This window comes from Hyla sarda, chromosome 12 (genome assembly GCF_029499605.1).
Source record: "Hyla sarda isolate aHylSar1 chromosome 12, aHylSar1.hap1, whole genome shotgun sequence".
NCBI classification, from domain to species: Eukaryota; Metazoa; Chordata; class Amphibia; order Anura; family Hylidae; genus Hyla; species Hyla sarda.
The window spans coordinates 73770708-73787343 of record NC_079200.1 but is presented as its reverse complement, the minus strand read 5'-3'; the positions used below and the strand labels follow the sequence as shown (position 1 = coordinate 73787343).

At 45.7% G+C, this 16636-nt stretch overlaps 1 protein-coding gene across 5 annotated transcripts in view; it reads left to right on the top strand.

Annotated features, from left to right (window-relative positions):
• Window positions 1-16081, top strand: part of CSTF1 (cleavage stimulation factor subunit 1) — a 134324-nt gene extending 118243 nt beyond the window's left edge. For all 5 annotated transcript variants that reach the window (XM_056548061.1, XM_056548062.1, XM_056548060.1 and 2 more), the window contains exons 4-6: window positions 7939-8136; window positions 11985-12375; window positions 15014-16081. In XM_056548061.1, the coding sequence (XP_056404036.1) occupies window positions 7939-8136; window positions 11985-12375; window positions 15014-15273 (849 nt within the window). In that variant the 3' untranslated portion in view covers window positions 15274-16081. The remainder of the gene's footprint in view (window positions 1-7938; window positions 8137-11984; window positions 12376-15013) is intronic.
• Window positions 16082-16636: the final 555 nt, after the last annotated feature.

Genomic DNA, 16636 nt, shown 5'->3' with positions numbered 1-16636 from the left:
AATGGGTTATTCTTTTATCACAAATATTTCTTTAAAAAAAAGGAAATGTACAACTATCTAACAGAAGGTGGCAGTCATTAACATAGTCCATATCCTCAGAGAACGTGGGGTTGAAAGTCAAACGCAACCCACAGGGTGTAATTTTCTCTCTCAGATATAGTTCCAAAAAGTCTCCTCCTCTTTGAGTTGATTTTCCATCCAGAGTATGGAAGAGGGATAGCATTACCTGGGTTTCTAGGACATCAGAGTACCTGTGTGAGGATGTTGGTCCTGATGGCGGGAGTTTTCCAATGTTCCCAATGTGAGTCTGGAGAGGAGTTGGTCCCGCAGGCTCATGCGATTCGCATAGTAATCAATTGTCAGCAATTCAGATGCAGCTCTGTTAGAAATCAATTTGAACCGGCCCACACAAAAAAATGGGCCGTTATGCAGCTAGGAGATAGGGGGGGGGAAATAGTGTGCTCCTAGTGATGGAAAGGCAAAACAGAATAATGTAGGGGCCTTACCCGGAGGTGTTGCGCTGAGGGCACAACACCTACAGTGACTTGTGGAAGCAAATTTACAGGATAGCCGCCAAGGGGAACTCCCGGAGATGATGTCAGTCGGTCCGGTGTAGATACATGGCTGTGGAAAAAGGAAAGATGTTGTAGTCTTTGTCATATACCGGTAGTATTCATAACTATTCCAGTCATATAGTTTCCATAATATTCCTACATACAATTACTCACACCCCCCTTCTCTAGTACTCTTGGTTCCCACACCCAGCTTTGCGCTTTCTTTATTAAATTATGAAAATCCAGCCGTACACGATCCGGGAGTAAGGTATAAAGTGGTTACAATAGATGTTTTCCAGCTAACAGCAGTTACTTCTACTGCTGTTTCACAATTTCCATCCACTTACCGACATGATTATCCACTTCATTCATCAAATTACGTCACCTCCAAGTGTATTAATCTCAGGAGTGTGCATCCGCTTCCATCTGGATTAATATCTCACACTGGTTATGGTGGTAGATTCTATATACTGCCGATCCAGTTGTCTTCTGTCAAAATGTTGCTTTACTATTGTAATTTGGCCTCTGCTGCCCTCTACTGGACACAAATCAAATAGCACCTTAAACTATGAAAAAGCTGGATGTCTGACTGCGGAACTTCAAAAGCTTTCATCTAGTTGACTTTAGTTTCTTTTTTTCTTTTATTTTATATACCAGGCGTTCTATTCATTAAATTTTTGTTATTGGAACTGGGCCACTGCTGCCATTTACTGGCCACAAAGTAAATAGCACTTTTAAACTGTGAAAATGCAGGATGATTAAAGGAGAACTCCGGAATAGGAAAATTATCGTCCATACTGCCGGCAGTTAAAAAATAAAAAATAAACAGGTACATGCTTTCCTTCGCTCCTCCGGTAACCGGCTCCGGCCTCCGCCGCGATCCTCTTCCTGTGTTCGGCGAGTCATACTGCACTCAGCCAATCACTGGCCGTAGCGAATTCCCGATTCGGCCGGCGATAGGCTGAGCGGCAGTGTGAGAACGCTTCAAGACACACGGTTCTTCACTACACCGGGACCTGCTGCTGGGGCCGAAAACGTCACACTGCCGCTCAGCCTATCGCCGGCCGAGTCGGGACTTCGCTGTGGCTGGTGATTGGCTGAGTGCAGTATGACTCTCTGACCACTGGAAACCAGGAAGAGGATCGCGGCGGAGGCCGGAGCCGGTTACCGGAGGAGCGAAGGAAAGTATGTACCTGTATTGTTTGTTATTTTTTTTTCCTGCCGGCAGTATGGACAATAATTTTCCTATTCCTTAGTTCTCTCTTAATTGCCGATTGGTATTGCCTTGAATTGTTTTTTTTTGCATTTTTTAAACACATCAGGTGTTTTTATGTATGTATTTTTTTAATGAATGGATTTTTACCATTGATTTTATATATATTTTTTCTGCACATGTCACTTTCAACCAGTTTGTTTACCTGCCGTTTTGCACACGGCAACTCTCCTTTTTTACCCGGAAGTGTTCATTAGGTTACGTATATAATCTATTGTTTTGAAGTACAGTATGCCTGATGAAGATCCCAGTTCGGGATCAAAACAATAAAGTGTGTGTGTGTGTGTGTGTGTGTCTGTTTTGTGTATATATATCTTGACCAGCGCCTTCATTCGGGGGGTAACATCTTTCCTTTTTCTCCTCCCAGTCTCTTGGCTTTCTGGGTCTCCTTTTCAACACGGAAGCTACCAGTGTTAGTCTTCCGTTGGAAAAGTGACGCTGGAGGGTGTCCGTCGCCTACGGCGCCCCTATCTTGTCCCAATTCGCTTCTGCATGGAGGTACTGGGACATATGGTGGCGGTCCCTTTAGCCCAGTTTTGCTGTCTTCCTCTTCAGCTGGCAATCTTGGCCCGATGGAACAAGTCGCCGTCTACTCTTTATCGACGGATTCTTCTGCCCCCCCCCCCCCCCCCATGCCATCTTTCTTTGCCTCCTCCACTAGGAGATTCTCCTACAGGGTCGTCCAGTTCATGTCCAATCGGACAACGCCACGGCTGTGGCATATATCAATCGGCAGGGTGGCACACGGAGTCGCTCAGCGATGTAGGTCTCAAAAATTCTGCTCTGGGCCGAGACTCTGGTTCCTGCCCTGTCAGCAATCCACATTCAGGGTGTGGATAATTGGGAAGCGTACTTTCTCAGCCACTCCTCCGCAGATCCAGGGGAGTGGTCTTTCCATCCTTACCTATTTCCGCCCCTCCCTCTCCTGCCCATGGTTCTGAGGAAACTCAAGGTGGAGGGTGTTCCAGCCGTTTTGGTGGCTCCAGACTGGCCCAGGCACGCGTGGTACACCGACGTAATTCGGCTGGTTGCTGACGTACCACTGTGTCTTCCAGTTCGCCCTGATCTGCTCTCCCAGGGTCCTCTCTGCCACCCCAGCTTACTGTCGCTGCATTTGTCGGTGTAGCAGTTGAAACCATGGTTTTGAGAGCTCGGGGGTTTTCTTCCGGGGTGACTCACACCATGCTTCAGGCTCGAAAGCATTCCTCCGCTAGGAATACCACCGCACTTGGCGGGCTTATTTCTGGTAGTGTGAGGCTTGGTCCATCTCCCCGGTTGTTTTCTCCTTTCTGCGCCTTCTTGCTTTTTTATAATCCAGTCTGGATCAGCGCTTGGCACTCGGCTCTCTTAAAAGGTCAAGTGTCAGCTCTTCTTTTTCAGTGGCCGTTGGCTTCCAATTCTCACATCTGCACCTTCCTGCGGGGCGTGGCTCATGCGGCGCCTTTCGGGTCTCCCACTCCTCCTTGGGATCTCAACCTGGTGCTTAGTGCTTTGAGGGAGGCTCCATTCAAACCTCTTCAGGATGCCTCTCCGCATCCTTTCATGGAGTGTCTCTTTCCTCATCGCGATTGCCTCGATGAGGAGGGTCTCCGAGCTGGCGGTTCTTTCCTGTCGCTCCCCCTTTGGTCCTTCATCAAGACAAGGTGGTTTTTCGCCCCCCTCACTTCTTGCCCAAGGTGGTTTCCCCCTTTCACATGAACGAAGAAATTATTCTTCCTTCATTTTGTCCGGCTCTGTCCAACGCTAAGGAGCATTCCCTACATAATCTGGATGTTGTTCGAGCGGTCCGGATCTATTATTCAGTCTCCTCCTCCTTTTGGCAGGGTGACAATCATAAAGGGAAGGTCCCACCTTTTTCGGGTGACTGTGCATTCCGCGCGTTTCTTTGGGGCTTCTTGGGCGCTCAGCAATAGGGCTTCGGCCTTGCAAGCCTGTAAGGCGGCCACCTTGTCTTCCTTGCACACATTCACTAAATTCTACCTGGTGCACACCTTTGTGTCAGCTGATGTTGGTTTGAGTCACAAAGTGTTGCAGGCGGCAGTGGCTCAGTCTTCTGCCTGATTCTGAGTTGGGTATTTTTCCCGCCCCGGGACTGCTTTGGTGCATCCCATGGTCTGTCCCCCAATGGAGCCGACCGAGAAAAATAGATTTCTTATGCTTTCCGTAAAATCTTTCTCGGCGGATCCATTGGGGGGGGACAGCACCCACCCGTTGTGTTTTTTGCCATGGTTCGGTTGTCTGTCCGAGGGATTGTTTTCGGTTCATTTTTTGTCGGGTTCCCTTGGACACCTGCTGGTTTTTCTCTTTTGGTCCTCTCCTACTGCTTTGGGACTAAACTGACTAGCTCTGGGTCTGTAGGCGTGGTATATCCTGCCAGGAGGGAATGACTGTCTTCTTGTATGCCTAGTGGCAGCAAGATATACCCACAGTCTCTGTGTATGCCAATGGATCCTCTGAGAAAAAGATTTTACGGTAAGCATAAACTTTTTTTTTTTTTCTTGGCATTAACCCCCGGGGACCGAGCCCATTTTGACCCTAAGGACAAGTGCATTTTTTGCAATTCTGACCACTGTCACTTTAAGCATTATTAACGCTGGGATGCTTGTACTTATGAATTTTCGATTCTGTGTTGGTTTTTTCATGACCTATTCTACTTTGTTAGTGGTAAATTTACGTCGATACTTGCATCAATTCTTGGTGAAAAATTCCAAAATTTCATGAAAATTTTTAAAAATATTTTGCATTTTTCTAACTTCGAAGCACTCTGCTTGTAAGGAAAATAGACATACCAAATTATATATTGATACACATACAATATGTCTACTTTGTTTGCATCATAAAGTTGACGTGTTTTTTACTTTTTGAAGACATCAGAGGGCTTCAAAGTATAGCAGCAATTTTTCAAGTAAATTTCAAAATCTGAATTTTTCAGCGACCAGTTCAGTTTTGAAGTGAATTTGAGGGTCTTTGTTAGAAATACCCCATTGTGAAAACTGCACCCCTCAACGTATTCAAAATGACATTTTGAAAGTTTAACCCTTTTAGGTGTTTCACAGGAAGAGCAGCAAAGTAAAGTTGAAAAGTTAAAATCTTCATTTTTTTACACTAACGTTCTTGTAGACCCATATTTTTTATTTTTACAAGGGGTAAAAGGAGAAAAAGCCCCCAAAATATGTAACCCAATTTCTCATAAGTAAGGAAATGCCTCATGTGGATGTAAAGTGATTTGTGGGTGCACTATAGGGCTCAGAAGGGAAGAAGCGACAATGGGATTTTTGAGAGCGAATTTTGCTGAAATGTTTTTTTGGGGGGGCATGTCGCATTTAGGAAGCCCCTATGTGCCAGAACAGCGAAAAACACCCCACATGGCACACTATTTGGGAAACTACACCCCTCAAGGAATGTAACAAGGGGTTAAGTGAGCATTTACACCCCACATGCGTTTGACAGATCTTTGTAACAGTGGGCTGTGCAAATGAAAAATGTAATTTTTTATTTTCACGGACCACTGTTTCAAAAATCTGTCAGTCACCTGTGGGGTGTTAAGGCTCACTATACCCCTTGTTACGTTCCGCGAGGGGTGTAGTTTCCAAAATGGGGTCATGTGAATAATTATTTATTATTATTATTTTTTTTTGCGTTTGTCAGAACCACTGTAAAATCAGCCACCGCTGTGCAAATCACCAATTTAGGCCTCAAATGTACATGGTGCGCTCTCACACCTGAGCCATGTTGTGCGCCCGCAGAGCATTTAACGCCCACATATGGGGTATTTCCGTGCTTGGGAGAAATTGTGTTACAAATTTTGGGGTCTTTAATTCCTTTTACCTCTTATGAAAATGGAAATTATGGGGGGGGGGAACACCAGCATGTTAGTGTAAAAAAATGACTTATTTTTTTTTTTTTTTTTTTTTTAACACCAACATGCTGGTGTAGACCCCAACTTTACCTTTTTATAAGGGGTAAAAGCCCCCAAAATTTGTAGCACAATTTCTCCCAAGTACGGAAATACCCCATATGTGGCTCTAAACTGTTGCCTTGAAATACGACAGGGCTCTAAAGTGAGAGCGCCATGCGCATTTGAGGCCTAAATTAGGGATTTTCATAGGGGTGTACCCGGATGCAAGCGTTACACTTGCCGCCTCCACCAAAAATACTGTACGTCAGTTTTCCCCAAACAGTGCTGCCAGCTGTTGCAAAACTCCCAACATGCCAGGACCGTCAATGGCTGTCCGGCAATACTGGGAGATGTTATTTTGCAACAGCGGGAGAAAAACTGATAAGAGGTTTTAAATTTTTATCGGGGGGGGGGGGGGGGGGGGTAGGGATGGACAGTGTAAGGGTGTATATGTAGTGTGTTACTCTTTTTATTTAGAGCTTGTGTTTTTAGGGTACACTCACACGGATGGGGGTTTACAGTGAGTTTCCCGCTGCAATGGACAATTTGCATCTCAAACTTGAAGCAGGAAACTTGCTGTAAACCCCCGCCCATGTGAATGTACCCTGTACATTAACGTTGGGGGCAAAACTACAACTCCCAGCATGCACGGACAGGCCTATTATATCAGAGAGACCCCTTTAGATACCCAACGCGTTTCATTTCTCAGAACTTCATCAGGGGTCATTCAAAATAAGAGGTAATAAGACACACAAAAAGAAGGTATGTATAGGTGTCAGAACTAGTAAAATACTTGCAGCACAAAGCCCCATCAATTTACATAACGTATATTTAAAGATATTGTAGCAGCTGTGTAATACCGTACTTAATACAAAACCCTGGCAGGAATGATAACCTGCTAATGGACAATGCCGGTTATACAGGGAGAAAGAACAAGAGACCCCCTATCCACAGCACATGATGTATCGCAGAGGAGGGGATCACACATAGGCGATGATACAAGGCTGCAAGGTTGGAGCGGGGTGCCACACAAAGCTCTGCAGTGGCAGAGCACCCGTACGATGCCGGGAGCTGTAGTTATGCAACAGCTAGAGGCACATTGGTTGGGATTGGGAAACACTGAGTCAGGTAAAAGACTACCGCATTGTTTCCGCCCCACTGTTTGTTTCCTAACTCAGTGTTTCCCAACCCATGTGCCTCCAGCTGTTGTAAAACTACAACACCCAGCATGCATGGTCTGTCAGTGCATGCTGGGAGTTAGTTTTGCAACAGCTGGAGGCACACGGGTTGGGAAACACTGAGTTAGGAAAACTTCTACTCAAAGCATGCCCAGACAGTCCAGGCATGCTGGGAGTTGTAGTTCTGCAACATCTGAAGGGCCAGATGTTGCCGAACTAAAACTCCTAGCATGCCTGGGCAGTCTCTGCATGCTTTGAATTGACATCTGGAGCGCTACAGTCTTGACACCACTTTATAGTGGTCTCCAAACAGTGACCTTCCAGATGTTGCAAAACTACAACTCCCAGCAAGCCTGGACAGTCTGGGCATGCTGAGTTGTAGTTTTGCAACATCTGGAAGGACTGTGGTCTCCAGATGTTGCAAAACTACCATTCCCAGCATGCCTTGACAGCCAAAGGCTGTCTGGGCATGCTGTGTGTCGTAGTTTTGAAACTCCCAGAATCAGCAGTGAAGATCACTTTACAGCAATCTTCACAGCTGCATCTGAAACCACCGCCGCCACTTGCCTGCAACTCCTGTCAGCCGCCGGTGTCCACCGCGCTGTGATCTGAGGTAACTGCCGTTGGTCCCCGCCGCACAATCGCCGCCATCTTTCCCTCGCTCTGCCCCGACATCCGGGGGCAGGCAGAGCGGGGGAAATGAACTTTCACCCCGGCCCCTGCCTTGCGATTCGCCGGTCAGTTCTGATCGGCCAATCGCAGGTGATAGGAGGAGGTGGCATCCTGTCACCTTGCTCCTATCCTTTAGGATGAGCGGGGCTGTCTCTGACAGCTCCGAACATCCCTATTTTCTGCGGATGTGCATGGTCTGGCGGTGAGCTAGCTCCTTGTTTTCTATTGTTTCATTGTAAGTCAGTGTTGTGTTTGAAGCCTCAGATACAGCCACAGTAACAATATGTACGTCGCAATGCAACCTCATTCACATTTATCATTGCCCAAGTCTAAGTCCATATCTCTCCCATTCGTATCTCTCAGGTGATGATGAATGAGACTGCACAACAGAATATGGAGAACCATCCTGTCATCCGCACGCTGTATGACCATGTTGATGAAGTCACATGTTTGGCATTCCACCCCACTGAGCAGATTCTGGCCTCTGGCTCCAAAGACTACACCCTGAAACTCTTCGACTACTCTAAACCATCCGCCAAGAGAGCATTCAAGTACATCCAGGTGATTTCCCCCCAAATATCCCTCATGTCATCTTCTTATATGACTTTCTTCCCAAACTAACCCTTAAAGGGGTACTACTGTGCTGACAAGTTATCCCCTATCTAAAGGATAGGGGATAAGTTGCCTGATCGCGCGGGGTCCCGCCGCTGGGGACCCCCGCAATCTCTCACGCAGCACCTGTGGGTGTTTTTGACTGTCAGAATCACTGTAACTGTCAACCGCCTCTGTGCAGATCACCAATTTAGGCCTCAAATGTATATGGTGCATGCTCACTCCTGAGCCCTGTTGTGCGCTCGCAGAGCACTTTGCATCCACATGCTCAGAGTACGGAAATACCCCATATGTGGCACTAAACTGTTGACTTGAAATACGACAGGTCTCTGGAGTGAGAGCGCCATGCGCATTTGAGGCCTAGATTAGGGATTTGCATTGGGGTGGACCCGGATGGAAGCATTCCACTTGCCTTTGCCACCAATACCCTACAGCAGTGTTTCCCAAACAGGTTGCCTCCAGTTGTTGCAAAACTTCCAGCATGCCTGGAACAGTCAAAGGCTGTCCAACAATACTGGGAGTTGTTGTTTTGCAACAGCTGGAGGCTCCATTTTGAAAACTGTGCCGTACTTGATGTTTATTTTTATTGGGGGGGGGGGGGGGGTCACTGTGTAGGGGTATGTGTATATGTAGTGTTTTACCCCTTTATTTTGTGTAGTGTAGTGTTTTTAGGGTACATTCACATGGGCAGGTTTACAGCGAGTTTTCCGCTGGGAGTTTGAGCTTCAGTGGAAAATTTGCCACATCTCAAACTTGCAGTGGCAAACCTACTGTAAACCCACCCGTGTGAATGTATCCTGTATCCTCCATGCATGCTGGGAGTTCTAGTTTTCCAACAGCTGAAGGCACACGGGTTCTCAGTGTTTTCCCACTAGTGTGCCTCATCTGTTGCAAAACTACAACTCCCAGCATGCACTGACAGCCGAAGGGCTGGGAGTTGTAGTTAGAGATGAGCGAACTTACAGTAAATTCAATTCGTCACGAACTTCTCGGCTCGGCAGTTGATGACTTATCCTGCATAAATTAGTTCAGCTTTCAGGTGCTCCCGTGGGCTGAAAAAGGTGGATACGGTCCTAGGAGACTCTTTCCTAGGACTGTATCCACCTTTTGCAGCCCACCACAGCACCTGAAAGCTGAACTAATTTATGCAGGATAAGTCATCAACTGCCGAGCCGAGAAGTTCGTGACGAATCGAATTTACTGTAAGTTCGCTCATCTCTAGTTGTAGTTATGAAACAGCTGGAGGGGTACTGTGTAATGGTCTCGAAACTGTGGTCCTCCAGATGTTGCAAAACTACAACTCCCATGCTGGGAGTTGTAGTTTTGTAACATCTGGAAGGCCACAGTGTGAGCTCGCACTGCCACTGCATTGCCGTGGAATGAGATTTGCCATAGAATGAGATGGTCCGCCTCCATCTTGTCACGTGACATATTTAAACGTCACGCATCGATGCGCACAGCAGTGTCAGTTTGGCTATCACAGGGAGAGGATCTCCTCTCCCTGTGATAGCTGAAGCTGCACGGAGCTCTCATGGCGTCTGTGGCCCGACAGAAGTTCACACATGTACGCAGCTCATACGGCTGGCTCATATACATTTACTCTATTACATGTACTGTTGATCCACAGCGCTATCGGGATCCCGATGCCCGATGGCGCTGTCATCAGTGTGCGTCCCTGCGAGCGCCCCACGCCCGCAGCTCTACTCCCCGTCCCGTTAACGCTCAGGGAGCGGGGAACAGAAAGTAGAGAATCGGGCGCAGGTAAAGTAGTACTGCGCATGCGCAGCACTACGCGAATAACTTAACCTGCGCCCGATGCTCTACTTTCTGTTCCCCGCTCCCTGAGCGTTAACGGGACGGGGAGTAGAGCTGCGGGCGTGGGGCGCTCGCAGGGACGCACACTGATGACAGCGCCATCGGGATCCCTATAGCGCTGTGGATCAACAGTAAATGTATATGAGCCAGCCGTATGAGCTGCGTACATGTGTGAACTTCTGTCGGGCCATGAGAGCTCCGTGCAGCTTCAGCTATCACAGGGAGAGAAGATCCTCTCCCTGTGATAGCCAAACTGACACTGCTGTGCGCATCGATGCGTGACGTTTAAATATGTCACGAGACAAGAGTGAGCCAATAGGATGTGATGGAGGCGGACCATCTCATTCTATGGCAAATCTCATTCCACGGCAATGCACCGCCACTGATCGCTGCATGCCTCCTACCGCCGCTGATCTCTCCCGCTGCCCACAACTCTTGCCGGTTCCTGCTGCTCTGCCTGGACCACCAGTGGTGGGCAGAGCGGGGGAGCTGACCTTTGAACCCCGGCCCCATCGGCTATTGGCCGCTCGCTTGCGACTGACCAATGGCAGGAGATAGGAGGAGGTGGCACCCCTGCCAACTCACTCCTATCCTTCAGCATGATCGGGGCTGTACAGAGCTCATGTGGACCCCCCCCCCCCTCCCATTTTGGAAACTACACCCCTCACGAAATGTAGTAAGGGATGCACGGTCAATGATGTGCACGTAAAAAAAAAATTCCAAAGTCCAAAATTGCGTTTTTTTTGGTCACTTTGTATACCCTAAAAAAAATTATAACAAGCGATCAAAAAGTTCCATCAAACAAAAATGTTACCGATAAAAACTTCATATCACAGCGCAAAAAATACATCCCTGTATATGGAAAAATAATAGTTATAGGGGACAGAAGATGACAATTTTAAACATACTAATTTTGGTGCATGTAGTTTCCTATAAAACCTATATAAATTAGGTATCCATGTAACCATATGGACCTACAGAATAAAGATATGGTATCATTTGTACCAAAAAGTGCACTGCATAGAATCAGAACCCCCCCCCCCAAAGTTTCAAAATGTTTTTTTTTTTTTTTTTTTTTTTTTTTTTTTTACTTGTTTCGCAGTAAATTTTGTGGTGAAATTAGGTCATTATAAAGTACAATTCGTTGACTCAAAAAAAAGCCCTTCTTATATGGGTCTGTATGTGTAAAAATGTAAAGCATTATGATTTTTAGAACGTGATGTGGGAAAAACCCTGCGTCCTTAAGGGGTTGAAGCATGGAGGAGACGTTAGTGTGCTACAATTGGCCGTCATGAAACTCTTGATGTTAACAAAAGTTTTCAATCCCTGATCAACAGGGAATCTTACTGGATTTTAAAGATTTTGGATGTTTAAGACATTGACCCCAGAAGGGCTTAATGAGGTTATAGAAGGGACTACTGTTTGATTACTTCTGGAACACCTTACTAGCAGCACCTATTATCCTCCGCAGGTTGGAGTGGTATTGGAATCCTTATTGTCATGTCCTCTAAACTGATACGTTGCACAGCAAATAGAGCGCATAAAGACTGTACGGAGTGTTGTACTGATAAATCAAAATAACAAACAACGTAGAAAAATCTGTTCACTGATCCTTTAGTTACACGTCGCCTCTGTCCTAAATGATACAGAGGAAAGAAACCCTCGCTGTTTGTGGAATTAAATAAAGATCTGTTTTTATTATGGAAGATAACAAGCGCTGGCTATAGTCTATTGCTAAAGGTTTACCACAAACGTGTGGAAATCTATGCATTTTGAACCTCTTAAAAACTGCCGTGAGTAACGAATCCTCTTTATTGAGGTAGGTTGTCTTTATTTCATTCCATAAATTAGTTAGCAATTCTTAAAGATCTCTGTATTATAACTTAGGATAACTGTGCTAGATTAATGTTTACCCTAACATCTAACCAACAAAAACCTGAGTGTGAAAATAGCATAATATTGTCCTCTGTGTAATTCTCCAGGAAGCAGAAATGCTGCGCTCCATCTCTTTCCACCCGTCAGGAGACTTCATCATAGTGGGCACTCAGCACCCCACGCTGCGCCTCTATGACGTCAATACCTTCCAGTGTTTTGTATCCTGTAATCCACAAGACCAGCACACAGATGCCATCTGCTCGGTCAACTACAACCCGTCTGCCAACACCTACGTTACTTGCAGCAAAGACGGCAGCATCAAACTGTGGGACGGCGTCTCCAACCGTTGCATCACCACCTATGAGAAGGCACATGACGGGGCCGAAGTCTGCTCTGCAATCTTCTCCAAAAACTCTAAATACATTCTGTCCAACGGCAAGGACTCTGTGGCCAAGCTGTGGGAGATCTCCACTGGCCGCATGCTGGTCAAGTACACAGGTAAGGCAAAGTTAAAGGGGTATCCACACCTCCATGAAATTATGGCATTTCACTAGGATCCCTGGTGATTGAACATGCCATCATGAGGTGAGTACCACTTAGGTCAAACCTGTCTGTAGATGTAAGACAACTGGCTGTAGTAGTTGCCCTCCATTATTGCATTAGCTGTTCTACAAACTCAACTACTCCAACACCCCCTTTAGCCCTTAGTTTATTACATTTTATAGTATCTTACAGAAGTGTGAGTTCACACCAGAGACCTTGTAACACTGAGTCACAGACTGGAGAGGGAAAATGAGCCCAATTTGACATTTCTGGCCATATATAGACCAATATATGGCGGGTTAATACTCAAGGTCAATTCCTATAGGTCACCTAGGTGACCCAAAAATAACCCAATTTCCCATATATTCCCAAAACTTTATTATTAACTCATAATTAAGCACAATTTGGTTTAAAAACCCAGTGTTTTTCCGCTCCTGAGGTATTAGATGCTATACAGCACTCTCAACATTCCTGATCGGGGTACACCTGCAGTGTGTGCAACCAATGCAGGAGCTAACACTGATGTTTAAAATCAAAGCTCAGCCCCCCTCAACATGTTTCGCTGCTGAACGCAGCTTTGTCAAGAGGTTAGTGGGTTGTGCTTAATTATGAGTTAATAATAAAGTTTTGAGAATATGAGAAATTGGGTTATTTTTGGGTCACCTAGGTGACCTATAGGAATTCAATTTGACATTTCCACTTATGAGTGTACCCACTGTGTGGTGAGTTATTTTGAGGAAACACAAAATTAATGGGGTACTCTGCGCCTAGGGGAAAATATTTCAGGCGTTCTGAACACTGAATCCTTGGGCTTCGGTGTTTGTAACATCACGCCCCCTCCATCCATGTCTATAGGAGGGGACGTGATGGTTGTATACTAGCCATCACACCCCCTCCCATAGATATGAATGCAGGGGGCGTGATGTCACGCTCACGGAACCCCCAGACTTAAGTTTGTTGAACGCCGCGAATAAGATGTCTAGGGATGGAGTGCCCCTTTAAACACTTATACAGGCTGTGCTCTCATTACTTTACATTGTAGTAGAGTGTCACGTCTTCAGTGTTGTCACATGAAAAGATAGAATAACATATTTACAAACGTGAGGGGGTGTGCTCACTTATGTGAAATAAAATATTAACTCCTGCATGAAACTCGCTGGGTACTATACAGTTGCCTTGTTCCCAGCGTGGACCTGCATGCATTAGCCTTACACTTTATTTCATTTTACCCCACAGCATTTTTATTTCTTCAGCAATGTTCACAGTTTGATATTAAATAGATATATTGTAATAGTTCAGACCTCTTTGCACTGTGATAGCAACTATAGCCAAGATCATTTATAGTGATGCTTATGTCCCTTTTTATGTTATTTATTTCCACTAGGGGACTTGTATAAGCGATTATTTGATCACAGTACACTGAAATAATATAGCATTGTAGTCTCCTGTTTAATCAGTGCTTTCCTAGTACAGTTTGCCTTCAAGTGATTGCCTGCTGCCCCTAGCGAGAAACAACTGGCATCAGACTGACTTCCAATCTAAGGGGCAAACAGTGGGTGTCAGATCCTGAGTCTGCTTCTTACACCCTTCCCAATGTTTTCATATAAGTGGTGTCCAAACTGCGGGCCTCCAGATGTTGCAAAACTACAACTCCCAGCATGCCCGGACAGCCGTTGGCTGTCCGGTCATTCTGGGAGTTGTAGTTTTGCACCATCTGGAGGGCCACAGTTTGGACACTACTGTACTAGTAGATCAGATGTTAAGTGGTTGCATCGGATAAACACGTGGCTGCTTTCTTACAAGAAAAGTGCTACACTGTCCACCGGTTGTATGTTTTACTGCAACTCTGTCCCATTCACTTTAATACAGCCTAGCACATGGCCTTAACAGCTCTCGTGATGTACAGAACTCCTGGTCTGTCATCGTGTTGTAGGTTTAAAGGGGTACTCAGGGGACTTTAAGAAAAATAAAAATGCCCCAAAGCTACCACAATACCTGTTCTGTGTCCTCTGTAGTTATTCATGTGGTCTTGGCAGCTCCTGTGGCCCCTGCGAAGTCAGTGCAGTTCTGTGTAATGGCTGCCAGCCAATTACTTTCACTATCTGTGTGCATGTACACTCTGCAGCTTACACACTGTGTACAGGTCTTTTCAGCCTTCCTCCAGCAATAAATCATGTTATGCTTTGAATAGCAGCAGTAAGTGATAAGATCTACAGCTTCCCTCACAGCACATAGAGAGGGGAGCTGTAACGCCAGGAATCAGGTGGTACTTGTCTCTGTGTAAACCCCTCACTGACATAGCCCCCACCCTCCTGTCACAACACAGTAGTTTGCTGGAGGACGTTTCCCTCACATTTCCTGCATGTAAGTGACAACTGAAAGAGGAAAACTGCTGTATATAGCTAATGAATGATATTCAGACAAATACATAGGTTGGTGAGAGGGAAAGGATGGACTATAGGTCCCTGGAGTATCCTTTTTTAATGCTTTAATTTTCAGTTTATTGCCAGTGGGGGGCAGAGCATAGCTTTTGCTGATGCAAGTATCAGGTGGTAGATTGGCCCACTGTAACATGCCCCTTCTCTATGTTTAGGTGCTGGGCTCAGCGGAAGACAGGTGCACAGGACCCAGGCTGTATTCAACCACACAGAAGACTATGTCCTGCTCCCTGACGAACGGACGATTAGCTTGTGCTGCTGGGACTCCCGAACAGCTGAGCGACGTAACCTTCTGTCCCTTGGACACAACAATATTGTCCGCTGCATTGTCCACTCTCCCACCAACCCTGGATTTATGACCTGTAGCGATGACTTCCGTGCCCGGTTCTGGTACCGAAGGTCAACCACAGACTAAAGAAACCAATCCCAGAACAATTGATGGGAAAAGAACTAATGCAGGTGTAGTTCCTTAATGTAGAGAGCAGCGATGCCTCCAGCTCTCCCCTGCCACAGCTTTATCTAAGAAAGGATTTTTTTTCCATGAATTTTCTTAACTCTGATCTCCAGGATCATCCAGAAACAAACAAAATGCACAAGGAGTGTGGGATACTGGAGATATCGTAATGAACCTCTGTGTACTGATGAATTGTATTGTACACAGAGTTTTCCACCCACCACACTACCAGGCTGGGACGATGTTACATGATCTGTACAATTGTTTGATGTTTCATGATATTGCTGTTTATTTCCTTCCCTCTTTTTTTTTTTTTTTTTCCCCCCCCTCTCTCCTTCCCCTTAAAATAGATTCTTCTCAAACCTGTTCAGGGAGCATTTTGACCTCTTGCGGCCTGGTAATCCCAGGGTCGAGAACTTTTTTTTCCCCTGTACAGCGTCATTACTAGCCACTGTGCCAAACAAATTGCATTGGGCTGTTACAGGAGCTCTACCCTTTGTTTTTATACATTCTAGAACTCTAAGTACCAGTGCATTAATGGGCAGAGCATGACACAGGGATTTAGAGAACACCATAGTCAGGCTCCGATCCCTCTGGCAATGTTCTAGGCATTACATAGGTCATAGGGATTACATAACCTGTGGCTCTTGAGCAGTTGTAAAACTACACCTCCCACCACCACATATGTTGTAAAACTACAACTCCCAATCATTCCCTGGCAGCTGCAGAGTCCCTGTTTCGGGAACATTGGCATAAAATATCAATTTTTCCTGAACCCTTCTTTTAAAGGAGTTGTCCAGAAAAAGAAACAACCTGTAAATGGTGTTGAATGGTAGTAATAATAAAAAAAAAGTACTAATGTTGTACTGCATAGATTTCTCCATATCAGCTCTGCTCTCTCCCTTGTAGCTGTGACATTACTTCACAATCAGAGCATGGTTTCCCAAACACCCCTCCCCTCCTTGTCTTCTCAGGAAGAGACCGTTTATGTGAAAAAGATTTTAGAGCTGCCTTTCTTAGCCACAATAGTTTCATTTGGGGTCATTGCTGTCTTATCTGAAAATGTTTTAATGCTGCCTTAAAATCTAATGAACAGTAATGAGCTCCCCTCTTCACATAAATGGTTTTACCCTGAGCAAACTGCTTTCAGAGACTGTGGCATGATGTCACAGCCACAAGTTAGACAGCTCTGCTGATATACAGGGGCCATTTCTATGGATACACCTTTAATAAAATGGGAATGGTTGGTGATATTAACTTCCTGTTTGTGGCACATTAGTATATGTGAGGGGGGGGGGAGGGGACTTTTCAAGATGGGTGGTGA